This window comes from Narcine bancroftii, chromosome 1 (assembly GCF_036971445.1).
Source record: "Narcine bancroftii isolate sNarBan1 chromosome 1, sNarBan1.hap1, whole genome shotgun sequence".
NCBI classification, from domain to species: Eukaryota; Metazoa; Chordata; class Chondrichthyes; order Torpediniformes; family Narcinidae; genus Narcine; species Narcine bancroftii.
The window spans coordinates 276,463,092-276,490,136 of NC_091469.1; the positions used below are offsets into that span (position 1 = coordinate 276,463,092).

General features: G+C 40.3%; 1 protein-coding gene and 1 long non-coding RNA gene across 5 annotated transcripts in view; one reads left to right on the forward strand and one right to left on the reverse strand.

Moving 5' to 3' along the window:
• The window catches only part of lrp5 (low density lipoprotein receptor-related protein 5), a 184,423-nt gene that overhangs the window by 154,728 nt on the left and 2,650 nt on the right, over nucleotides 1-27,045 (forward strand). For 3 of the 4 annotated variants that reach the window (XM_069899872.1, XM_069899888.1, XM_069899897.1), the window contains 9 exons: nucleotides 1,668-1,879; nucleotides 2,645-2,835; nucleotides 3,680-3,889; nucleotides 4,806-4,931; nucleotides 7,233-7,469; nucleotides 9,329-9,439; nucleotides 18,283-18,522; nucleotides 22,060-22,199; nucleotides 26,932-27,029. In XM_069899872.1, the coding sequence (XP_069755973.1) occupies nucleotides 1,668-1,879; nucleotides 2,645-2,835; nucleotides 3,680-3,889; nucleotides 4,806-4,931; nucleotides 7,233-7,469; nucleotides 9,329-9,439; nucleotides 18,283-18,522; nucleotides 22,060-22,199; nucleotides 26,932-27,029 (1,565 nt within the window). The remainder of the gene's footprint in view (nucleotides 1-1,667; nucleotides 1,880-2,644; nucleotides 2,836-3,679; nucleotides 3,890-4,805; nucleotides 4,932-7,232; nucleotides 7,470-9,328; nucleotides 9,440-18,282; nucleotides 18,523-22,059; nucleotides 22,200-26,931; nucleotides 27,030-27,045) is intronic. The other variant, XM_069899880.1, reaches the window with a different exon arrangement.
• Nucleotides 780-26,959, reverse strand: LOC138744186 (uncharacterized). Its single transcript, XR_011345348.1, has 3 exons — nucleotides 26,744-26,959; nucleotides 24,748-24,938; nucleotides 780-913 (listed from the first exon to the last, which is right to left on the reverse strand). It is a non-coding gene; the product is annotated as an uncharacterized lncRNA (long non-coding RNA).

The window sequence follows — 27,045 nt, forward strand, 5'->3', positions numbered from 1 at the left end:
GCAGTTGTAATAGTAGAACAATGTTTTTGTTGTGCTTCATCCTCTTTGCATTTGCTCATGAGACATCAGTGAGGATCCTAAATACCTGACAGGCGAATTATTTTGCAACAGTTGTAATTCTAACTTAAATCATTTGTTGACTTCCCTGTAATTCATTATTTTTTACAACTAATGTTGCACCAATTTTAATAACTTACCTCAGAGTTCAAAATCTGATGTTTATAATCTTCGGGTACTCGTATACAATTCTTTGTTATTGAGCTGTGAGATATCCACTTTGATCATCCTTGTATTTGATAATTTTGACATCTCCTAAGCTGTCAATAACCTTCCTCCCTTCCAGGAAATTTATCTATTTCACTTTAAATATGCTTTGTTCACATTCTGCTCATTAACTGATGAACTCTGAATTGAAATTCTATAAGGACCTGCCCAGCTTTTCCTTCAGTCTTTTTGTTTGTGACATCTTGGCAAAGATTAACATGACAACAAAAGTTTCATTATCAGGAGATCAATCAATGAATAACACATCCCAGGCACTTTCTGTATACCTTGATTCTGAAAATGAGAAAGCTGACTGTGCAGAATTCAAATTAGAATGCATCAGTATTTTGTTTCCTAGCTAATTCTTATTAACTTTTGATTTAGTTTGGAATGAAAGTTTGATGGAAGCAACCATTAATTATCTGAAATTTTGTAGAATGAGTGATGTTATTGAGAGATTGGATTGTGTTGACTTCCCTGTAATTCATTATTTTTTACAACTAATGTTGCACCAATTTTAATAACTTACCTCAGAGTTCAAAATCTGATGTTTATAATCTTCGGGTACTCGTATACAATTCTTTGTTATTGAGCTGTGAGATATCCACTTTGATCATCCTTGTATTTGATAATTTTCTGGATTCTTCTGCTGAAGAAAGTACAGAAAATTATTTCTGTTTATCTACACAATGTAAGAATACATTTATGGAAAAGATGACAGCAATATATATTTACATATAAAGATATTTTGATCTGTTATGTGTGCATTTTAAATGAGATGAAAAATGTTCTACTTCCAAAACCAAAAGAAATTATACATATAACCATAACCATATAACCGTTTACAGCATGGAAACAGGCCATGTCGGCCCTTCAAGTCCACACAGGTTCACTTGAACAACTCCACTAGCTCCTCCGCAAACTCCTGAGGAAGTAGAGGCTTTCTTCATGATGCCATGGGTGTGTCATAAAGATAAAAAATGAAAAATGGGAAAAGCTATGCTCCGGAACTATGAGAAATACAATAAACACGAGGTTACATATGATACAATATAATTGGTTACACAGGCTATATATCACACCCCAAAAGTTAAATAAATGGGACCCAACAGTATATAATTATATAATTCTTTAACAGTATTCAATCTCATGATCTACCAGCTTAGACTTCTCAATATCAGAACCCAGTGGTTGATAATTAAGGTTCACCACATTCACCCCATGTTTTTTTTATTTTGTCCAGCAGGGTGAAGTGGGGCACAAAGTTTAACAAACGTCTTAAAGGTTAAGTCTGTCTGCTGGTGTTATTATTGATTCTGTGAAGTAGTCATGATATTGTTGTAGAATTGTATATAGTAATAGGTGAATCAGTAACCTTTTTTTTTGCTTGTTAATATATTTAGGCATTTGTAGTTGTTTCTGGACCAAACCAAAGCCAAAATCCAGATATTCAACCCCATGACTTGAGCCTTGATATCTTCAGTCGAACCATCTTCTGGACTTGTGAAGCATCCAACACTGTAAATGTTAACAGGCTGGATGGGAAGTCCATTGGAATAGTCCTTCGAGGCGAACATGACCGGCCAAGAGCTATAGTTGTCAATGCAGAACGGGGGTAACAAATTTTTTGTTGTGTATTTATTGCTGAAGGCAAATTTATGGATCAGTGGAGCAGGTCATAGTCATGTATTGTAATTTGCTTATTATTTCAAGTTAATGGTTAATGAGCTAAGAAATTACTATTCTGCAAAAAAATATAGTTTTATTGCTTTTTGATTTTGTCTGGTCTGTAGAGATTCATAGAACCCTGTAAACATTGGAAATTGCATTTTATGTTTTTGAAGTGTTTTCTCAATATCCCCTTAATTAATTCATCTACTTTTCTCCCAATTCTCAGGTTCTGCCCACCACTTCAGGGATACAACACTGCCTGTACAACATTCAATGTTGAATGAGGCAAATGTTTCTCTTATTGAACATTAAGAAACTTGAACTCTATACACTCACCACTGACTAAAGTGCTTTCCTATCCTTGATCTCATACTGAACATCTTTGGCCTTGAACTGCATTTCTATTTCTGAATCCTCTGGTTCACGAGCACCATATAACTTCGGCCCCCCCACCGATATCCACTTTCACAGAGACCTTCATTTTTTTAAAATTACTTCTAATGAACAAAAATTCATTCTTTAACCATTGTCAGTGAAACATTTAAGAATTGTTACAACCATTTGACCTTCAACTTTGCGTAAAGATTTTTTTTTAAGCAAACATATTGGTATTCTCGATGTATTTCTGTCTGTCTCACTCATTTATGTTTATGCATTTATCTTGTTGGTTACATCCTTGTTTTAATGTTCAATTTTTAAAAATATATAGGTACATGTACATCACAAACATGCAGGAAAGGTCACCAAAAATTGAGCGAGCAGCACTTGATGGAACTGAAAGAGAAGTACTATTTTCAACTGGACTGATTCGGCCAGTTGACTTGGCAATTGATAATAAATTGGGAAAACTTTTTTGGGTTGATGCAGATCTAAAACGCATTGAAAGCAGTGATTTATCTGGTAAGTTTCTGATCTGCTTTATCTCTCTATTTATAAAATGACTCTTTGGATATTGAATGTGAAACCAAAATTAATTTCCAGCTTTATATTATTTATATTCACGTTAACTTTCTGCCACTTTTTCGTCTCATGCAGTTTGATAAAACTTGAATCTAGCAAAATAAAGTATATTTTTACTGCATTATTTTCTTTTCTATTATCTTATGATTCAAGACACAAACTTCAAAATACCAAATTTACTTGAACCTAAGAAAACAAGAGGGAATATTAAATTGATCATGTAACCAAATTAATAATGAACCAGATCAAACTGCAAAGCACCATCCAAAAATGGATAATCGAATGACCTAAAAACGGAATACTTTTAAACGTAGCTTCAAACTTTGTAGTGAGGAATAATACCTCTGTTGCAATATTAGAGAGAGTGCACAGTATTGTCATTAGAACCTAGAAATTTGAACTATTTTCATAAAACATTTAAGTGCACTTTGCACATAGAAACCATTTTTCACACCATGGATCATGCTAATAATTATTACCTGGTCAATAAATGACTATTGAGAAATTGGTTCTGGCTCTTTTCAATATAATTCAGCTGAGTGTATTTTTCCAGCTTCAAGTAGACATCCAGTAGGATACTGAGGTTTTGCCCACAATATGTCTCCTGAAATTTTGTCCACAAACCTAAAAGAAACCATTCTGTGGGGGGAAGATATCAGGTGCAAAACTGCGCAAACAGTTTCTTTGAGTGCTATCATGTACAATTTATTAATGGAACATATTTTTATATGATGTTTTGCAAGAGCATTATATTTTAAAGATAAGATGTCCTGTTCAATTACAGGTGCTAATAGGCTGACATTGCAGGATTCTAGTATTCTCCAGCCAATGGGACTTGCTATACTTGGAAACCATATTTATTGGATTGATCGTCAGCAACAGATGATTGAGCGCATTGAGAAGACCAATGGAGAACAACGTACTAGAATTCAGGGGAGAATCGTTCATCTTACTGATATTCATGCAGTAGAAGAGTTGGATGTAGAAGAATTCAGTACGTTTGCTCTGTTTCATAATCTTGATATTTTAATACAATGTACAGAAAATATTCTATTTCACAAACAATGCTCTAATGATAAAATATATTGAAGATGAATCAACTGTTGCATGCACAGCCTAATTCACAAAAACATATATAAATGGTTGTTTATGGTATTTAATATTTACCCCATCAAGTTAAAAAAAACTTTAAACATAAAAAAGAATCTGTCAAGAAATTGCTGCATAAGTTATACTAAATATAGTGCAAGAAATGCATGTTATAATTCAGCAAATTTTATAGTGTAAGAGTCAATACACTAAATGTGGTATAACTGCATTTGGTACTTAGTAATTTGATATGAAATCTACTGAGTGATTTTTTTTTTAAACAAATCATATCGTTTAAATACTAAGCTAAACACAATATGCTGGAGGAACTCAAGTGGCTTGAACAACATGAATGGGAGTAAAAGAGTGGACAACATTTTTGCTCAAATTCTTTCATTAGATATGTTCAAAATGGCTAAAGGGATCAAGGGTCTGGAGAAAAAGCAGGAACAGGGTACTGAAATTGAATGATCAACGATGATCATAATAAATGGTGGAGGATGCTCAAAGGACAGAATTGCCTTCGCATGCTCCAATTTTCTCTATTTATTAAGAGTCTCGATAAAGAAACATCGACCATTCTTTTTCTCCCACAGATGCTGCTGCACCTTCTGAGTTCCTCCTGCAGATGGTGTTTTGCTACAAATCCACATCTGCAGTCTCCTGTGTGCCTCCATAGATCCTAAAATTGTTACTTAATGCCTGGCTCTCACTATGCATCTGGAATGGCTGCTTGTAAACTTAATTTGAGATTGACTGATGCAAGAAAAAGATTTAAAGCATGAATTGCTGGATTTAAATTCTCACGTAATTCTTCACAGGTTCGCATCCTTGCTCCCGTGATAATGGTGGCTGCTCACATATCTGCATTGCAAAAGGCGATGGCACTCCACGATGCTCATGCCCTGTACACTTGGTACTGTTACAGAACCTATTGACATGTGGAGGTACTGCACCATTTCTATCATATATAGTATTGGTTCCTTTCTTTGATCTCGAATCGTTTTATAATCATGAACATAATTACACAAAATGTGTTAACTTTTGTAAAGTCACAAAAAGAGGCACTACTAGCTCGGTTCCCCCATCAATAAGAAAAACAGAAGCAAAAGAGAGTCCCTTCAGTGAGACTAGAGTTTCTGTGGATTTGCTTCCTGCATATATGTAACCTCTGCAGCCACATGATCTCCTGTCCATTCCAAACCTTCAATACGAACAAGAAGCTGTTAACACCCAAACCCTTCGGGAGCCCTGCTCACCATCAGCACCCTCACAAATCCTGGTTCCAGTACCTGGCTTTCACAAACAAGATTCCCGCAGCCTGGGTTGGGTCCTTCAGCCCCGAGCCTATTGCTAGTCCATTGAAGGGTCCTCTACCAGGTTTCTCCTTTTCAATGTGGTAGTATTCATCTGCTCTGGTGCCCTGCACTCAAGGTCTGCTGTCAACCATGGGGACTGCCATCTTGAGCACAGACTTCTGTAGAACACCCAATTCTGTATCCTACGTTTCATTACCCTGAAGCAGAGGAAATTCAGAAAAGGATCTTAAAATGTTCTTCATTTTGAGACACAGTCATCTCCACACACAGGACTCCAAGCATGTGCAGTCAGGTCATTATTTTGATGCTACTAGTACAAAATTCATACGTGTCTGGGCACCATACGCAGTGCTGATCTTGCAGAGTGAAGCAAGTCTTAATTGGGGTCCACTGCAGTATTAAGTCAGGGAGTCCAAAGGAACATGATATGCTGCTAGTGAAATGAGGAATCTGTCTTCTGCTTAGGAAGTACTGCTTTGACTGTTTTTCCATTTCACCAATTTGATACCCATCTTGATTCTTCTTCTTTCAAAGCCTATCCCCTGGCCCCTCATTCCTTCACATATCCCTTGCCTGATTCCTTCTTTGACTATCCTTGACCCCTTTTCCCTGATCTTGGCCCATTGCTTTTAGGTCCTTAAGCCACATCCACCTCAATCCTCTTCCAACAACCCAATGATCTTCTCTCAATACCTCCTAATCATCTCTACATCCCTCTAACAATGATTCTTCTTTACCCCCATTCCCCTCTCTGCAACATCCCCTTTCCATTCTGTCTTCTTGCTTATTCATCTCCTCATCCTCCTTTATGCTCTCATTATTTTCCTCCCTGGTTGTCTGCACAGCTCTGATCCACCAATAATCAACTAGCAAATGTTTTGTTTATTGCTCCCTCCCCTGCCTTTACTTCCTGTTCTCTGAGATAAACACTGTCTCATACAATTCTCAGACTGACTAATTGACTCCAACAGTTTTGCCACAGTAGATAATGCAGCATGCTTTGGCCTTCTGAAGGAGAATAATTTTGCTGGGATATTTTGCTCAATATTCATGTCGACCTCCACCTGTCCATTGATACTTTAATGACCCTTTTCAAGTGCTACTCAATTTTTGGTTGAATCTGTTCAATCCTGATTGTTTCACATTACTTTGATAAACAGAGCTTTTCTTGGAGAATTATTAGTGATTGTTTCTTCTGAAAATCCATACATTTAAAATGCTGCTATTAGGATTTAAACTTTTATTTCCTGGGCAAATTTTCATTGAAATTTGAATTTTATTTTGGTTTGATGTTTGTAACCATCTTAATACTCCCTGGGAAAATGTAAAATAAAACTATCCTTCAGGGGTGTAAAGATAGAAAATACACTTTTCCCATCCTGGTTAACATTTTTACACTGCTTTCTAAAAAGGAGTGTGCAAGAACATGATCTGGATCAGCTGTATTCATCTCCATAATATAGGCTGAGTTTTATCAAATTTTATCTGAGGCTCTCTAAATACCCTTACAATGTGATGACCCCCTATATTGGCAAGTAGTCCCTGTCTGCACATCAACTGCATGACCAATCTTTAACTCCAAATCTTTAAATTGTGTCATCTTCAATGACATTGATTTGAGTAGATGCTGAATGGAACAATTTTTTTAATTTGTAAAATCCCTTGCAAGTCTATGCCGAAGAGATTGTGTCCACACCCTGCAGAAAATTATTTGCACTCTGCTGGGATGAGCTCAACACACACCCATATACCTCACTAATTTGTAATTGATGCCAATACAGAGAATCCTCGATCCAAATCCCTTGGCCTTTTGACAATTTCCTGGTTCAATGAGCAATGAGAGGAAACTTGAGAAAAAGAGGGTAAAAAAAATCCAGTGTCAACGATGAAAAGTTTATTTTGAGCTGAATGGAACAAATCTTCTTTCAGAACCTCCAACCTGTTCACCAGAGCAATTTACATGCGCAACAGGGGAGATTGATTGTATCCCAATGGCGTGGCGCTGTGATGGCTTTACAGAATGTGATGATGATAGTGATGAGGTAAACTGCCCAATCTGCTCTGCCAACCACTTTCAGTGTGAAAAGGGCCAGTGTATTGATGGACGTCTACGATGCAATGGTGAAGTAGATTGTCAAGATAAATCTGATGAAGAAAACTGTGATGGTAATTTTTTTTCTCATATTCATTTAGTTTAAAAGACATGATTTAAACTGATCAGTAAACAGTTGTAGAAATGAAAGTTCAAATTAAATAGTTCATGAATAAAGAGCTAATATTTTGAAGCCACCATTTAGCATTTTTCTGTCCAATCATTGGCGTTGCTAGAGAATATTAAATAATTTGGTTCTGTTCCTGTGGAAAATAATTATAGCAGTCAATAGAGGCAATGTTAACATCAAAGCAGAAAGATGGGGAAAATAGAAATGCTTATCAAATATCTGTAACCAAATCCACAAAAAAAAACAAATCAAGAGGAACTTAATGGGTCGAGCAGCATTATTTGGTGGGGAAAGGAAATTGTCAATATTTGACTCAAAACATCATCAAGACGGAGGAGAGATAACAGTATAAGGAGAAGGTGGGAGGGGCGATACAGTAGCCAGTTGGAGAACCAGGGAAAAGTGAAGGATGGTAGACAGATGGGGGAAGGTGACAGGTTGAGTTGAGAGGGAGAGAGCCAGATGATTGGTAGGTGCGAGATAGAGAGAAAAATAAGATAAAAACAAGGAGGGGGCTGGGTAAAGCAAGATGAGCAGATGCAGAAAACTGAATAAGGGTATAAGTGGGCACAAAGGCTACCAGCGCTAGAATCTGATAAGTAAAAAAGTGAGAATGGTGATAACATGAACCATCAAAGGAGAGGTGAAGGACAATGGCAACTGATGGAACCAGAAGGGGGGGGCGGGAAGCCAGTGATGAAATATTTTAGACAATAAAGGTGGATCCAGGATGGGAAGGTCGATAAAAATGGGTGGCTGTTGGTGATGGGAAAAGGAACAATAAAAATTGGGAGAGGGGTGAAGAACCAGAAGAAAATAAAACTATAGACATTCCAGTCAGAAAATGAAGCTGTGTTCCTCTATTTTGCAATGGAGAAGGCTGAGGATGAATAGGTTGTTGTGGGAATTGAAAGGGGAATTGAAATGGCAAGCATCAGGCTGCTGGGGTGCCCACTGCAGACAGTGCAGGCGGTCTGTGAAATGATCATCAAGTCTGCGCTTGATCCCACTCATATAAGGGAGGCCACATCGAGAATGTAGTAGAAAGGGTCGGAGGAGGTGTATGTGAATCATTTCTTCACCTGAAAGGACAGTTTAACACCTGGACCCAGACCCACTGAATTCCTCCAGAAGATTGTTTTGGGTCCCAGAATATGCTATCTCATGAGTCTCTAAGATCTGACGATAAAAATGAATTATTCATTGCACCTGTAGGATTAGAGGGTGAAAATGGCAATCTTAGCAAAAGAGTGGTATGGACTATACGTTAAAAAATTTATTGGAGAGTTAAAAGGGTTTAGTAGAAAATGAGTCTTTGCTCAATAAGCTATGCAAACTTTATGGACAAAATGCTGGAGGTACTCAGGCAGTTTCGCAGTGTCCATAGGAGGTAAAGAAACATTACCAATAATTTTGTGCCTGATCCCTTAGTGAAAAAACAGGTGTCTGAATTAATGGCTGGGGAAAGAAAGGGGAACTTTATGGACACCTATCATCAAACCATGCAGTGTTGTCGCATTGCCACTGACAAGGCAAAGGAGAATCTGAAGACTTGCAAAAATGGCAGATTTCAGATGCAGTGGAAATTCAATGTTTTTATTTTCCAAGCAAAAATTTACATTAATAACCTTTCATGATCAATGTACATCCACTTCTCTTTTGTATAATCAGCTGAATTTTTGCATGTGTTCTTTGAATTACAATGAATATCAAGCTGGTTGGTCATACCACAAAATATTTTCAAATTAAAAAAATAGTTTTATCTTCAAAATATTCATAAATAAATATTTTTCTTAATTCCAGTTATTTGTCATCCAAATCAGTTCCGCTGCAACAATGGCCAATGCATTTTGAAGAAGCAGCGTTGCAATTCATTACCCGATTGCCATGATGGATCAGATGAATTCCTTTGTGGTATGTACCTGTTTACCGCAGCACTTTTCAAATTCAAACTGTATTAAAAATACATATATATTCTGGTTCTTGAAACAAATGTGTGAAGAACATTTTGAAACATGATTTAACATTGAAACAGCTTGATATTTTTCCAGTCATTAAGCTGATGAATAGAAAATTCCTGTCTTTCCACACGAGGTACAGCTATTGAGTGTGACTGATACTTTAAATTGTCTTTGTGACTTGACTTGGCATGTTCCCATGCCAATTTCATTTGGGATCATTTGTGTGTCTGTCAAATTAATGTTTCTAAGTAACCACTGAAAAACCCCTGGTATCCAGCAACAATGTGGATTGGGAGATGCCAGATAAGTGTATTTTTTATTTGCTTGAGTCTAACCTAATTAATACACCTGCATTAAGAATAAACAGTTTAAAGGACAAAAATACAATAGTGTGTTTATACTGAACAAACTTCATTTACCTGAATATACACAGTGCTCTCCATAATGTTTGGGGAAAAACAGTTTTTTCCTTTATTTACCCCTGTGCACCACAGTTTTAAATTTGTATCAAATAATTCACATGTGATTAAAGTACACATTCCAGATTTTATTCAAGGGTATTTGTGTACATTTTGGTTTGACCATATAGAAATTACAGCACTTCTATGCATAGTCCCCTCATCTCAGGGCACCGTAATTGGGACATAGCAATGGCAAGTATATTGAAGTGGCCATTTTTTGCACTATGTTGCATATCCCTTGCATGCAATGACTGTTTGAAGTCTGTGATTCATAGACATCACCAGGTGCTGAGTATCATCTCTGGTGATGCTCTGCCAGGCCTCTACTGCAGCCATCTTCAGCTCCTGCTTGTTTCAGGGGCTTGTTCCCTTGTTTTCTCTTCAATGTATGGAAGGCATGCTCATTTTCCCTTATATCTTTGGGAAACTCCTTTGTTGCTATTATGCTTTCTTTCAACAGGAACAATTTGGACCAACTTCATTTTCCTTGAGCTTCAACCAACTTTGAGCGACAACCACCGATATATCCCACTTCCTGCTTCTTCCCAACCCCGCACTTTGCATGCTGGGAAATATAGTTCTTATTTATACACATAATAACACAGTGCGGCTTTCGTGCAAACAGAGGAACTACTGACATGGTCTTTGCCCTCAGACAGCTCCAAGAAAAATGCAGAGAACAAAACAAAGGACTCTACATCACCTTTGTTGACCTCACCAAAGCCTTCGACACCGTGAGCAGGAAAGGGCTTTGGCAAATAATAGAGCGCATCGGATGTCCCCCAAAGTTCCTCAACATGATTATCCAACTGCACGAAAACCAACAAGGTCGGGTCAGATACAGCAATGAGCTCTCTGAACCCTTCTCCATTAACAATGGCGTGAAGCAAGGCTGTGTTCTCGCACCAACCCTCTTTTCAATCTTCTTCAGCATGATGCTGAACCAAGCCATGAAAGACCCCAACAATAAAGACGCTGTTTACATCCGGTACCGCACGGATGGCAGTCTCTTCAATCTGAGGCGCCTGCAAGCTCACACCAAGACACAAGAGAAACTTGTCCGTGAACTACTCTTTGCAGACGATGCCGCTTTAGTTGCCCATTCAGAGCCAGCTCTTCAGCGCTTGACGTCCTGCTTTGCGGAAACTGCCAAAATGTTTGGCCTGGAAGTCAGCCTGAAGAAAACTGAGGTCCTCCATCAGCCAGCTCCCCACCATGACTACCAGCCCCCCCACATCTCCATCGGGCACACAAAACTCAAAACGGTCAACCAGTTTACCTATCTCGGCTGCACCATTTCATCAGATGCAAGGATCGACAATGAGATAGACAACAGACTCGCCAAGGCAAATAGCGCCTTTGGAAGACTACACAAAAGAGTCTGGAAAAACAACCAACTGAAAAACCTCACAAAGATAAGCGTACACAGAGCCGTTGTCATACCCACACTCCTGTTCGGCTCCGAATCATGGGTCCTCTACCGGCATCACCTACGGCTCCTAGAACGCTTCCACCAGCGTTGTCTCCACTCCATCCTCAACATCCATTGGAGCGCTTTCATCCCTAACGTCGAAGTACTCGAGATGGCAGAGGTCGACAGCATCGAGTCCACGCTGCTGAAGATCCAGCTGCGCTGGATGGGTCACGTCTCCAGAATGGAGGACCATCGCCTTCCCAAGATCGTGTTATATGGCGAGCTCTCCACTGGCCACCGTGACAGAGGTGCACCAAAGAAAAGGTACAAGGACTGCCTAAAGAAATCTCTTGGTGCCTGCCACATTGACCACCGCCAGTGGGCTGATATCGCCTCAAACCGTGCATCTTGGTGCCTCACAGTTTGGCAGGCAGCAACCTCCTTTGAAGAAGACTGCAGAGCCCACCTCACTGACAAAAGGCAAAGGAGGAAAAACCCAACACCCAACCCCAACCAACCAATTTTCCCCTGCAGCCACTGCAACCGTGTCTGCCTGTCCCGCATCGGACTTGTCAGCCACAAACGAGCCTGCAGCTGACGTGGACTTTTACCCCCTCCATAAATCTTCGTCCGCGAAGCCAAGCCAAAGAGATACACATAATAACACATCTTTCCCCTTTTAAAAAAAATTAAAACACAAACAAAATACTAGGCCTACATAACGGAAAGATCTACATTCTGTAGTTACTCTCTTTCCATAAGTTGCATCTGATGACTTCTAACTTCACAAAGTCTTTAAAGTCAGCAAGGACATGCGCAAGATTCAGCTGATATTCAGAAATACATGAAGAGGTTTCCATTTATCATCAAGCTCACAGTCACCAGTAGCTGTTGATTTTGCTGTTGCAGTTCCTCAACATTTCAATAGGTCACCAGATGCTGAGGAATCACTTCAGAGCAACTGCTTATGTCAGCAGAACTAACTTCATCTTCACGTAAAATATGATTTCCTTGTACATCTTCTAGTTCCATCAAAAAGCACTCTATTCTGCTGTGAAAGATCTGACACTTCCATTTTGTATCTCTGATTCTCCCTGTTGAGTAATGAAGCATGCTTATTTGCCTCATCAGTACATTTTTATAACGGCGCATTTCCTTCATGGCATCTTCCACTTCCTCTGAGAGAGTTTTGCACACTTTCATATTCTTCAAGCTGGCTCTTCAGAAGCGGAGCTTTCTTCTCCACTTTTTTGTTTAGACATACAGCACACTTACAGGCCATTTCAGCCCTTAAGTCTATGCCTCATTAATCTCATTAAGTTTTGAACAGTGGGAGAAAACTGGAGCCCCCGGAGAAAACCCACACAGACACGGGGAGAACGTACAAACTTCTTACAGACAGTGCAGGATTCAAACCCCGGTCCAGTCCCAATCACTGGCGCAGTAAAGGCAGTGTGCTAATTGCTATGGCAACAGTGCCTCTTTCACATTTTCACCCAAGAATTTATTCACTCTCTTATTTTCCTGTTTTACCAATAGCAATTGATCTCGGGCTTCAACATCTCAATTGTACAACTCTGTGAGCTTCATTCCACACTTCACAATCTTGGCCACTGCTATTGCAGTGGGCAACATAGTTGCCAGTTCCTCTTCTGACAGTGTGGCGGCTCCTTTAAGCTGAGTCTCTAAATGCCTCAAATGTTCTTCTCTACTGCCAGGCCCCTCTTCAGCCTTTGTCAGAGCTGCAATTTGCTGGGCAAGTTCAGCAATACTTCTGGTAATGCTTTGTCAGAGCTGCAATTTGCTGGGCAAGTTCAGCAATTTCACATCATTGTTTACTGCAGTTTCTGTTCAGCAAGTTTCAAATGTTCCTTTAACTGTCTGTTTTTGTCTTCTAGCTGGCTTAAGAAGACCTCCTTATTTGCCAACTCTTTTTCCAATTTGTCATTCATGTCATGTAATGAGGTTGATTCTCTGTACATTAAAGGTATCGCTTCTCCAATGTAGTTATCCTTCCTTCCAGGAGTGTTGTGTAATTATCTTCGGTCTGTGAAGCCATTATGAAAACTCTTTTCACCAGGTCAAGCTCGTCACATGGCACAACTCTGATTCTCACGTTGAAAGATGGTAACTGCAGACTCCAAAGATGATGAAAAGCCTAGCTCTCTTATACCTGCACCAATAAAAAAATTAAGCATACCTGAGTAATCACATACGCCTGTCAACCAGAATGTTCCCAGCATTATGGCATCCAGAAACAGGGGAACTTTATACAAAAAGTGCTGTAATTCCTACATGATCAAATCAAAATGTATACTAATAACTTTGAATAAAATCTGGAATGTGCACTTTAATCACATGTGAATTTTTTTATTACAAATTTAAAACTATGGAGCACAGGTGCATATAAACAAAAACAGTGTCTTTGTCCCAAACATTATAGAGGGCACTGTTATTAATGTAACCATATTACACTGCAGTTCTTTTAGGCCACTCTAACAGCATCTCCCAAAATACAACTGCTAATAATGAAAGGCAGCAAAACATCTTGCTGAGTTTCTCCAGCACTTCCATGTATTACACAACAATCACAGTGTCTGGAGACTTTCTTTTATCACACAACTTGTAGGTTTCTCTCCAAGTCGCATTCCATTCTAATTTTTTATTCCTTCCTGTGTCACTTGGTCTAAACTCAGGAACTTGGTACCCAAGACTGGAGGAGTACCAACTTGAGTAAAATTGGGATAGTTTAAGAGGGAGCTGTCAAGACCAATTGGAGATGAATAAGAAATTCCAAGGGGAACAATGCTAATACAGATTTTAGCCACTTTGGAACTGCACGTAATGGCTTCCTATGCTGTGCAACTCTCATTAAAAGTCAAACAATGATACATTCATGTTAGTCTGATCTGCAGCAGTTTTTGGGTATGATCAATCCAAACAAGTTTTCATTGCAGTTCTATCTCTCAATTTAAAGGGGGCTCTCAATGAGAGGAGCAAGACTCGGGTCAAAATGCTTTATTTACAGTTTGCACTTAGCCACCTGAATGAGGAACATTGGAATTGCTCAAAAGAAACAACATTGATTACACACAATTGTTTCAATGCCAAAATGTTTTAATAAGTTGCCAAACTATTTGTCATCTCATTACCTTTACACAGTCATTTTATTTTTAAAGGTTTAATAGTATTAATATAATTTCTAACAAAAATAAATGAAATTTTCAGAAGATTTTGTTCCCAACCGGCCTACATCGAAATCCTTTGTGTGCAAATGTAAATAAGACACTTGTTTCACAATTAGTTTGCATTAACACTTGAAATAACATTTACTCTATGAACTGATTTTCAAAATGTCCATTGCTTGAAAATTTGGTACCATAAAAACCTGTGAAACAAGAGTTTACTGTTTTGATCTGTTCCCCAACAACTTCTTCCCAGCATCCAAAACACCAAATAGCTGTCTTGATCAGGTCACTGACCCGGACCCTGATCACCTCAAATAACCTGACCACTACTGGCCTGGTTGAACACTGCACTTCATCACCCAGATCACAGCCCCACCCCACTGCCCAATACCCATCATTGGTCATGGACCACTGATCAGTAGTGCCCACCATATTTGGCCTTGTAAACTAAGGTGCAAATTCAGCCTTCTAACCTAAAAAGTAGCTCACATGCTGTGCAATGTTCTGCTAATGCAACTTAATTTGAATGAATAAATCACTATCTACTAGATCTTGATTTAACATCACATTCCTTGCAACATTCACTCAGTACTGCACTGAAGAGTCATCCCTATTACGTGCTGACATTCTGGTTGTTTTGGTATCAGGGTCAGATTGCTCCCCATGGACACTTTCATCCATGTGCTCACAAAATAGAATATTTGGTAAATACTCTACAGATTAGGTGGTGTCTGTGGCAAATAAAAAAAAGTTAACATTTTGCATTAGTTACTTAGAACTGAGTATTTCCAGCAGTTTATACTTCAGATTTGTTGTAGCTTTAGTACTTTTCTGTTGGCTGTTTTATCTGTTAGAACCATGAACATACAACATTGAAAACAGGCCATTCTCGTCTGTCCTGAACTATAATTCTGCCTTGTCCCAATGGCCTGTACCCAGTCCATAGTCCTCCATACCCCTCCTATCCAAATTTTTCTAATGATCCCATATTTCACCACTTCAGCTGGCAGCACATTCAACACACCCATAACTGTGTGAAGAAGTTTGCCCACAAATTTTCCCCTTTTGCCCTTAAGCCATGTCCTCTGGTTTATAACTCATTTAACCTCAGTGAAAAAAAACTACTTGCACACTTACTCTATCTATACCCCTCATAATTTTGTAATCAAATCTTCATTCTTCTACATTCCAGGGAATTAAGTCCTAACCTGTTTAACCTTTCCCTGTTACTCAGTTCTGGAAGCCTGTAGTTAGGTGACCAAACTGGACAGAATACTCCAAATTTGGCCTTATCAATGTCTTATATAACTTTACCATAACATCCCAACTCCTATACTTAGTACTTTGATTTATCAAAGCAAATATGGCAAAAGCTCTTTTTACAACCCTATCTTCCTGTGAAGCCATTTTCAGGGAATTATGTATCTGTATTCCCAGATCCCTCTGTTCTTCCACACTCCTCAGTGCCCTACCATTTATCAAGTATGTCCTACCTTGGTTTGTCCTTCCAAAATACAACACCTCATACTTGTCTGCATTAAATTCCCTCTGCCATTTTACAGCCTATTTTTCCCAGCTGGTCCAGATTCCTCTGCAAGCTTTGAAAGCTTTCCTCGCTATCCACGACACCTCCAATCTTAGTGAAATCAGCAAACTTGCTGATCCAATTTACCACATTATCATCCAGATTATTGATATACAGGTATTCTCCCCACCCCCCCCCCCCCCCCGACTTGCAACCTATGCGACTTATGTTCATCTGCACATGACTGACAAAATGTTGTCGATGCCTGTTAGCTTTGCATTTAATCTTTACTGTTTATTATTACAGTATGAGAGTCCCGGTCAATATGTGGAAAGTTAAAATCTCATACTTTGGCAACTTTGTTTCCTGCAGCTGTCTGCTATCTCTCTACAGAATTGCTCCTCCAATTCTCATTGACTATTGTGCAGTCTATAATACAACCCCATGAGTGTGGTCATACCTTTCCCATTTCTAATCCACGTATATAGCCTCAGTAGATGGGCCCTCTTGTCTCTCCTGTCTGTGCAGAGCTGTGATATTTTCCCTGATGAGCAATGCCACTCCTTCCCCTTTCATCCTTCCTGTTCTATCAGGCCTGAAACAATGGAACTCTGGAACATTGAGCTGCCAGTCCTACCCCTCCTGCAACCAAGTTTCACTAATGGCCACAATGTCATCATTCCCCATGTCAATCAATGTTCTAAGCTTGTCTGCCTTTTCTACAATACTCCTTGTATTGAAATAGCTGCACCTGAGAACACTTCCACCATGTTCAATCCTTTTATTCCTGATTTTACATGCAGTCTTCACATCATGTTTTTCCTCCTACCCTCCATTATCTCCTCTGGCACTCTGGTTACCTGCAAATCTAGTTTTAAACCAGAGCAGAGCAGCAATATGAAATCTTCCTGCAAGGATATTAGTCCACCTCAGTTCAGATGCAAACCATCCTGGTCAGAACAGATCCCACCTTCCTTGGAAGAGAGCCCAGTGATCTAGAAACCTGAAGCCCTCCCTCCTGCACCATGTCTTTTCCCATGTATTAAGCTGCAGTATCCTCTTATTTCTAACCACACTAGCATATGGCATGGGAGGCAATCCTGAGCTCACAATCCTCAAGATTCTCTTCTTCAGCTGAGCACCTAACTCCTTGAACTCTCTTTGCAGGACCTCCTCATTCTTCCTACCCATGTCATTGGTCCCTACATGGGCCACGACATCTGGCTGCTCACCCTTGCTCCTGAAAATGGCATGAATTTGATCTGAGGTATCTCGGACCCTGGCACCAGGGAGGCAACATATCATCCAGGATTCTCGATCTCTTCCTCAGAACCTCTTACCTGTCCCCCTAACTATGGAATCCCCTGTCATTGAGGCTTGTCTCTTCTCCTCCTTTCCCTTTTTTGGGCACAAGACCAGACTCCGTGCCAGAGACCTGACCTCTGCGGTTTGTCCTTGGTTGATCGTTTTTCTCCCCTCCCAACAGTTATTGAGGGGAACAACCACAGGGGTGCCCAGCATTGACTGCCTGTTCCCTTTCCTTCTCCTGACTGTCACCCAGCTGCTTTCCTCCTGCCTCCCAGTTGTGATAGTGTCCCTGTAACCATCCAACTCCATCTCCAATTCCCTAACTCGGTTTGTAAGGAGCTGCAGAAGTCATCGGGATAGGTTGACTTCCCTGATAATCCACATTGTGCAAGAGGAGCATGTCCCTGCCCTGGCTGCCATTCCCACTATTGATGAAATAGAAAAAAAGTTGGGAAAATCTGTCCTTATCTTACTTCAACTCCTGCACCTTCTCTTCAGGCTCTGATCATTGAAGCCTTGTGAACCAAAGCCTCAAATTCCCACTCCTACCCTGAGCCACTCACACATCGGCCTTTCCCACAATGCCTGCTCCACTATGTGCCTGCTTCTGTTCCTATTCTGTTTCCTCACTCTACGACTTGATTGGTCCGTTGCTAATGCAGAGACCCGCGAAAATCTCCTTGGTTTAAACTCTTATCCCAGACCTGGGTGTAGCATTCTCACTCTGATTTGATTGGTCTGTTGATAATGCTGTTGATTATTTTTCCAGATTAATTGTAATATTTGATGACTTTTGAATAGAATGTATAATATATTTGGATTGTTATAAGTTTTAGTAGATTTTTTATAAATTCTAAAATATCCTATTTGGTAATAGACAATAATCTGCTTTCTCTCCAGCAGAATTAACTAAAGCCTCAATGAATGAGTTCCAGTCTCAGAGCAGTGCAATTGGACCTGTGATTGGTATAATCCTATCACTCTTTGTAATGGGTGCGATGTACTTTGTTTGCCAACGTGTTGTCTGTCGTCGATACAAAGGACCCAATGGACCCTTTCCACATGAATATATCAGTGGAGCTCCACATGTTCCCCTTAATTTTATTGCTCCCAGCAGTTCTCAACATGGCACATTTACTGGTAAGGAGTCCTCTGGGTTTCTCTGGATGTTAGTGACAATTTTTGTGTTTACTTTTCATTGTGCTTAACAATGTGCATTTTTGAACAATATTTTATAATTGTATATAAACCTAAATATTGAAAAATAAATTTCGAAGGAATGGTATTTTAAATTGCCAAAGTATACACTATGCCATCAGATATTAATGGTTATCATTTATTTTTAATGTTACTTCACAAATTTGATTAGGTTTGTGAAGTGACCAAGAAGCTTGATGAGCACAGAGTAGTAGGTGATGCCTATGTGGACTTTTGACAAGGTACAGCATGAGAGGCTGGTCCAGATTAGATCCAGGCAGAGGGTGGAGGTGGAAGATTGTTGTTCACAGACTGGAGGCTTGTGACCAGTGGTGTGCCACAGGGATTAGTCATTTATATTAGCAATCTAGATGAGAACAGAGGTGGTGTTGTCAGTCAGTTTGCAGATGACACTAAAATTGGTGGTAGAATGGATGATGAGAAAGGTTATCTAAGATTACAGTGAGATCTTGATGTTGATCAAGGTAGGACATAAATGGTTAATGGTAGGGCACAAGCTGAAAGGGAGGCAGAATGTTACTAGGACTGGAGGTCTTGAATAATAAGGAGAGTCTGAATAAGCAGGACTTTTTTTTCCTGGAGCATAAGAAACTGAAGGGTGAACCTTAGAAAGGTGTACAAATTCATGAGAGGTACAGATGGGGTGAACAGTCACATGTTTTTTTTTCCAGGAGGCAGGAGCTAAATCTAGAAGGCATAGGTTTAAACTGAAGGGGAAAGATGTAAAAGGGGCCTAATGAGCAATCTTTACACTCAGAAGCAGATGGGCATATGGAATGAGCTGCTAGTGAAAGCGATAGAGATAGTGACAATTACCAAATTAAAAAGATATTTGGACAGGGATATGGATGGAAAATAATGAGATAGGATCAATCACAGGCTCACTCAGATAAGCAGCTTGTTCACCTGGACAAGTTGGGTCAAAGAGCCTGTCCCCTGTGATATGACTCCATTTGATCTCATTTTCTTTTGGCCTTGCCAATTGAAAAGGATTTTGGTGACATCTTATGAGCATTGCATGAGCAATTCTTGATAGAAGGGCCTGTTAATTTGTATTTCCAACAGATACTTTGAAAAACAACCAACCAGCTGAGGTATGATCATTGATTCTTTTTATTCATTCTGTAAACTTAACCTCTGAATTCTTGGACTCGTTTAGTTTTTCATTTTAAATTTAATTTTTAAAAAAAGTCACTGGCCAATTCGGCCCTACAAGTCTGTGCCGCCCAATTTACATCCCATTAATCTACACCACAGTACATTTTTGAAGGGTTTTAATTTTTAAATAAATTTTTATTTAATTTTTTAATTTCGACCTTGAGCACAGTAATAGGCTCTTCTGGCCCATGACCCCTTTCCGCCCAAACACCCCAATTTACCTACAACTTCCAAACATATTGAAAGATGGGAGGAAACCAGGGCACCCGGAGGAAACCCACACAGACTCAGGAAGAACATATAAATTCCTTACAGGCAGTGCCGGATTTGAACCTGGGTCTTTGACACTAGAGCGCATCGGATGTCCCCCAAAGTTCCTCAACATGATTATCCAACTGCACGAAAACCAACAAGGTCGGGTCAGATACAGCAATGAGCTCTCTGAACCCTTCTCCATTAACAATGGCGTGAAGCAAGGCTGTGTCCTCGCACCAACCCTCTTTTCAATCTTCTTCAGCATGATGCTGAACCAAGCCATGAAAGACCCCAACAATGAAGACGCTGTTTACATCCGGTACCGCACGGATGGCAGTCTCTTCAATCTGAGGCGCCTGCAAGCTCACACCAAGACACAAGAGAAACTTGTCCGTGAACTACTCTTTGCAGATGATGCCGCTTTAGTTGCCCATTCAGAGCCAGCTCTTCAGCGCTTGACGTCCTGCTTTGCGGAAACTGCCAAAATGTTTGGCCTGGAAGTCAGCCTGAAGAAAACTGAGGTCCTCCATCAGCCAGCTCCCCACCATGACTACCAGCCCCCCCACATCTCCATCGGGCACACAAAACTCAAAACGGTCAACCAGTTTACCTATCTCGGCTGCACCATTTCATCAGATGCAAGGATCGACAATGAGATAGACAACAGACTCGCCAAGGCAAATAGCGCCTTTGGAAGACTACACAAAAGAGTCTGGAAAAACAACCAACTGAAAAACCTCACAAAGATAAGCGTATACAGAGCCGTTGTCATACCCACACTCCTGTTCGGCTCCGAATCATGGGTCCTCTACCGGCACCACCTACGGCTCCTAGAACGCTTCCACCAGCGTTGTCTCCGCTCCATCCTCAACATCCATTGGAGCGCTCACACCCCTAACGTCGAGGTACTCGAGATGGCAGAGGTCGACAGCATCGAGTCCACGCTGCTGAAGATCCAGCTGCGCTGGATGGGTCACGTCTCCAGAATGGAGGACCATCGCCTTCCCAAGATCGTATTATATGGCGAGCTCTCCACTGGCCACCGTGACAGAGGTGCACCAAAGAAAAGGTACAAGGACTGCCTAAAGAAATCTCTTGGTGCCTGCCACATTGACCACCGCCAGTGGGCTGATAACGCCTCAAACCGTGCATCTTGGCGCCTCACAGTTTGGCGGGCAGCAGCCTCCTTTGAAGAAGACCGCAGAGCCCACCTCACTGACAAAAGGCAAAGGAGGAAAAACCCAACACCCAACCCCAACCAACCAATTTTCCCTTGCAACCGCTGCAATCGTGTCTGCCTGTCCCGCATCGGACTGGTCAGCCACAAACGAGCCTGCAGCTGACGTGGACTTTTTACCCCCTCCATAAATCTTCGTCCGCGAAGCCAAGCCAAAGAAAAAAAAGCGTTGCACTAACCGCTACACCATCCATGCCATCCTTGGATGGAATCGTTTCCTTGGGTGGCATGTTAAGCATAGCAGTTAGTGCAACACTATTACAGTGACAGTGGGCTTCCTTTGGGGGCTCCGGTTTCCTCCCACCCTTCAAAACATAAGGAGGATGTAGGTTAATTAAGCTTAATGGGCAGCAGTTACCATGTTGAACTTCTAAATTAAATTTAAATTTAACTCAAGTTGGGTGCCATGATAGGACAATCAGTGAATTCCTCTGTGACCCATTCTGCTAAATGAATACTTGCAGAAAATCAGCATCATTATACTGCTCATTCTGGTGTGATCTATTACCACAAAGGATTATGGCTGCATGCTCAAGGCACCAAAGGTCCCAGAACCCAGTGACCTGTGTCAGCATTTTCTGGAGGGAAAAAGAGATTGTTATTGCAGTCAAATGTAATGATCTTTTATATTTAAAGAGGGAGATTTTACAAATGGCAAAATAAAAACTGAAAATGTATTATTTTCATTTGAATGTAAGTAAAATTGTCACTTAATGCCAGAGTAGATGCAATTCATATTAATACAGGTTCTGCTGAATATCATGCAAATGGTGTAATAAATCATGTTGTATTTGAATTGCTCTGTGCAGGTATGTCATGTGGCAAATCCATGATCAGCTCCATGAGTCTGATGGGTGGGAGCAGTGGGGCCCCATTGTATGATAGAAATCACGTGACAGGAGCATCATCCAGCAGTTCATCGAGTACAAAAGGAACATTCTACCCACAGGTGAGCACTCGCTGTTTATTATTACAAGGATTTTGTCAGTAATTTTGAAGGCATGGTTCTCCTTTGGGGCTTTCTGAACTAAAATTCTGAGGTTAGAAAAATCTTTTCATTTTCTGAACTTTGCTGTTTAATGAAACTTAAAGCCCTTGATATAAATCTATTTCCAAAAGTTGTGGTATGGTCTGCCTTTGTCAGTGTTCATTGAATATCACTGATGAACATCATTCTGGAGTTCAAGTGACACAACAGAATGGAAAGATTTTTGAACTGCATCATTCTGTCCTACTATTGTTACATTTTCTTTCTTTCATCTGTCAACCATCTCTCTTTTTCTTTCTCTCTCTCTAAACTATTGCAAGGCAGGTGATTTTGGAGCACAATGTGAGAATGTATAGTGTATCTACATGGCTATTTCATACGGTGTAATTCTAGAAAGGATGCAATATTTCAATGGTTTTTCTTTATATTCTCTGTTCATGTATTAAAACATTTTTGTTTTACTTGCTGAAAATTCCATTTGCACATAATATTTGTATCATTATAACTTTCTGAAAAAATTGCAGATGTGTTCAACTATCATGTAGCTATGAACCTAAACTGTATAATCTGCAAAACTGCATATTTATATGATTTTAACATGGTGAAGGATGCCAGTATGTGGCTCTTTACCTTCCTTGGAAGTCGTTCTGGATCCAAGATTACTTTCTTCCATTCCTGTTTTGTGGGTTCTGCAGTGACTGATGATGCCAATATGAACCCCAGACTTCCATTGTGTGGAGCAGGAAGTGGCCATTAGGGTGGGTGGGTAGTTTGAGAGGTGATGTGTTCTCCTGAATCAAAGTTTTCAATGCTCCCTCTATTCTTGAAGAACTCATGGGCTGGAGATGATGGTGAATTTTTGAAGGACATTTTGAACACATCTTTGAACATCTTTGTGAAACAGTGCGTAGAATAGATCACAGATCACCTGTCATGCTGACAACATTGGCTGCTCAGTGAGCCAACTGAGAATAATTAGGCCTTCAGCACTGAAGATGTTCTCCTGGACAGAGCAGTAAATTTGGTCACTGCAATAAATTAGGATATTTTTGCAGTGATCATGGAGGTAATATACAGATGTTTAGTATAAGGCCTATTCTCCTGTGTGCTTCAGTAGACAAGTCAAAGATAGCTTGGTGTTCAGCCTCTGAGCATAGACCAACATGTGTCATCCAGCAGGCAGCAGCTTGACTACTGAGATTTGGGTGACTTTAGTGTGCCTGCTTTCATTTGAATTAGAATCAGAATTTATTGTCATGAACAAGTCACGAAATGCGTTTTTGCAGCAGCGTCTTAGTGTAAACATTTATATAAACCATCTTATAACAATAAATTAAAAAATAGTGCATGAAAATTAAGGCCGTGTCTTTAGTTCATTGATTATTCAGGAATCTGATGGCAGCAGGGAAGAATCTGTCCTTGTGCCACTGAGTCCTTGTCTTTAGGCTCCTGTACCCTTTTCCTGATGTGAAGAGGGCATGGCCTATAGGAGGTGGGGATCCTTGAGGATAGAGGTTGCTTTTTTAAGACATCGCCACTTGTAAATGTCACTGATGGAGTGAAGTCTGGTGCCTGTGATGTTACAGGCCAAGTTAATAACCGTCTGGAGTTTTTTCTTGTCCTGAGCATTGGCACCTCCATACCAGACAGCCATACAACCAGCCAGAATGCTCTCCACAGTACACCTGTAGAAGTTTACAAGAGTCTTCGGTGATATACCTAACTGCCTCAAACACCTCATAAAATGTAGCCACCGGCGAGCCTTTTTCATGGTTGCATTGACATGGAGGCCCCAGGGACAGATCCTCGGAGATGTTGACATCCAGGTATTTGAAGTTCTCCACTAATGAGCCCTCGATGAGGACTGGGGCGTATTCCCCTGACTTCCTCCTGAAGTCCACAATCATCTACTTGGTTTTGCTAACGTTGAGCATGAGGTTGGTGTGACACCACTCAACGAGCTAATCTATCTCCTTCCTGTATGGTTCCTCATTGCTGTTTGTGATTCTTCCGACAACTGTGGTGTCATCAGCAGATTTGTAGATAGCATTGGAATTGTGCCTGGCTTCACAGTCATGGGTGTATAATGAGTAGAGCGGTGGGTTAAGCATGCAGCCTTGAGGTGCACTTGTGTTGATAATCAGTGAGGAGGAGACAATGTTTCCAATTCGTACTGACTGTAGTCTTTTGATGAGGAAGTCTAAGATCCAATTGCAGAGGTAGGTTACAGAGTCCCAGAGTTTGTAGCTTCTTGATCAGCCCTGAGGTAATAATGGTATTGAAGGCCGAGCTATAGACGATGACGAGCAGCCATATGTATGTTTTCAAGATGATCGAGAACGGAAAGGAGAGCCAGTGATGTTACGTCTGCTGTGGAGCAACTGTGACGATAAGTGAATTGCAGTGGGTCCGGTCCTTTGCTTAGGTACATATAATTTTAAAAGCATTTAATCACAGTACAAGTTAATACTACTCGGTGACAGTCATTGAGACAGCACACACTACTCACTACGCTTCTTGGGAACTGGGATGATTGATGCCCTTTTGAAGCAAGTGGGAACCTCTGACTGCAGCAATGAGAGGTTGAAAATGTCTGTGAACACTCCAGCTAGTTGGTTGGTGCAGATTGCTGTCAAATCCTGACACCTGATGGAATGAGCATCGTTCCATTAATTCTAAAGAATAAATTGATGTGAGGCCCTGTGGTTAGAAAGAATAAAAATAGTTAGGCACCAGTGAAATAAAATCAGCTCTGTTGTAGACCCATTGATTATGACCACGGCTTTCATTAACCAAGTGTGGGATGAAGATGAAATTCTGAGGTTAGTGGAATTTGTGGAAAGTGTTCCTCAGTCCTCCTGGATGATTAAATCAAGGATTTAAATGTGATAAAAGAAATGTATACAATGGTTGGTGCATTACTCTTAGAATTGTTGCAAGGTGTTCACTGTTTTTCTGGTGGATAGAATTCATGTTGCGCTTTCAGGGGGGGTCAGCACTAGGAGGAAATAGTTGAGGAGGATGCTGGTGGTACCTTTCTTTGTGGGAGAAAGCAGAGTGTGGCCACATTTAATAATGAGGAACAAGAATTGTGCCAGTGAAAGTCAAAGAAGCTATTAGGAGGCTGCTAAACAAGAATAATGCAGTAAGAGACATCACCCAAACCTTAAGATTACCAAAATCAACTGTTTGGGACATCATTAAGAAGAAAGAATGTACTGGTGAGCTCAATATTTGCAAAGGGACTGGTGGAGATGACGTCCACTGCTGATAATAGTAGAATTGTCATCATATTGAAGAAAAATCCCCAAATGCCTGTCCGACAGATCAGAAACACTCTTCAGGAGGCAGGTGTGGATGTGTCAATGACTTCTGTCCACAGAGGACTTCTTGAACAGTAATACAGAGGCTGAACTGCAAGATGCAAGCCACTAGTTAGCCACAGAAAGAATAGCCAGATTACAATTTGCCAAGAAGTATTTAAAAGAACCTGCAGAATCCTGGAAAAAGGTCTTGTGGACAAGATTAACCTGTATCAGAGTGATAGCAAGAGCAAAGTGATGAGGCGTAATGAAACTACCCAAGATCCAAAGCATACTACCGTGACCATGGTTTGCATTTTGCAGTGTAGCCTTTGTAGTTCTGTTCATTGGGTCTTCTGTGGACAGTAGTCATTGACATATCCATACCTACCTTCTGAAGTGCGTTTCTGATCTGTCAGACAAACGATTTGGGATATTTCTTCATCATCATGAGAATTCTTCTGCCACCAGCAGTGGAAGTCTTCCTTGGAATACCAGTCCCTTTGCAATTACTGAGCTCGCCAGTACGCTCTTTCTTCTTAACGATTTTCCAAAGTGTTGATTTTGGTAATCCTAATGTTTAGGTGATGCCTCTTGCGGTTTTGTTCTTGTTTTTCAGCCTCATAATGGCTTCCTTGACTTTCATTGGCACAACTTCATTCCTCATGTTGAAAAATGGCATCGACAGACTTCAAAGGTGATCAAAAGCTTAGAAGCAAGCCTAGCTCTCTTATGTCTGCACCCATGAAGTTACTAAACATCCCTGAGTACTCACAAACACCTGTGAAGTTAAATGAGCCAAACATTATAGTGGCCTAAAATGAGGGGACTATGTATAAAAAGTGCTGCAATTTCTACATGATCAAACCAAAATGTATACAAATAATAAACTCTGGAAAATGCACTTTAATTATATGTGAATTGTTTGATTACAAATTTAAAACTATGGAGCACACAGGCGAATAAAAGAAAAAAGTGTCTGTCCCAAACATTATGGAGGGCTCTGTATATGCTTGATTCTAAGAGCTAATTTCAGATTGGGACTGGAGGAGATTACAAAAAGAGCCTGGTGCAAATGGGATAGCAGAGAGTGGGTGTTTGTTCTGCTCCCCTGAAGATTTTGGTGAGAGGAGGGTTACCAACGGTGACAATCTGCTGACAGGTGGTTAAACACAAAAAGTCAGTGAGCCAAGCAATACTTACAGAAAAGGGAGATTATTTTTGAAGGCAATCACTGGCCAGTATGAAACTAAGGCAATAGTTTCCAACAGGTTATCTTCATTCAATGAGAAAAGCCCCTCATAATGCTTTAGTGATAGCCCTGCAGAAAAATATAAACATTTTACTTGTTTAGAGATAACTTCGATCATTTGTGTTTTTTCCACCAATAGATCTTAAACCCACCTCCATCCCCAGCCACTGATCGTTCCCTCTATAATACGGAAATGTGCTACTCCTCCAACAGTCCTTCCACTACCAGGTCTTACAGGTGTGTATATTTAGTT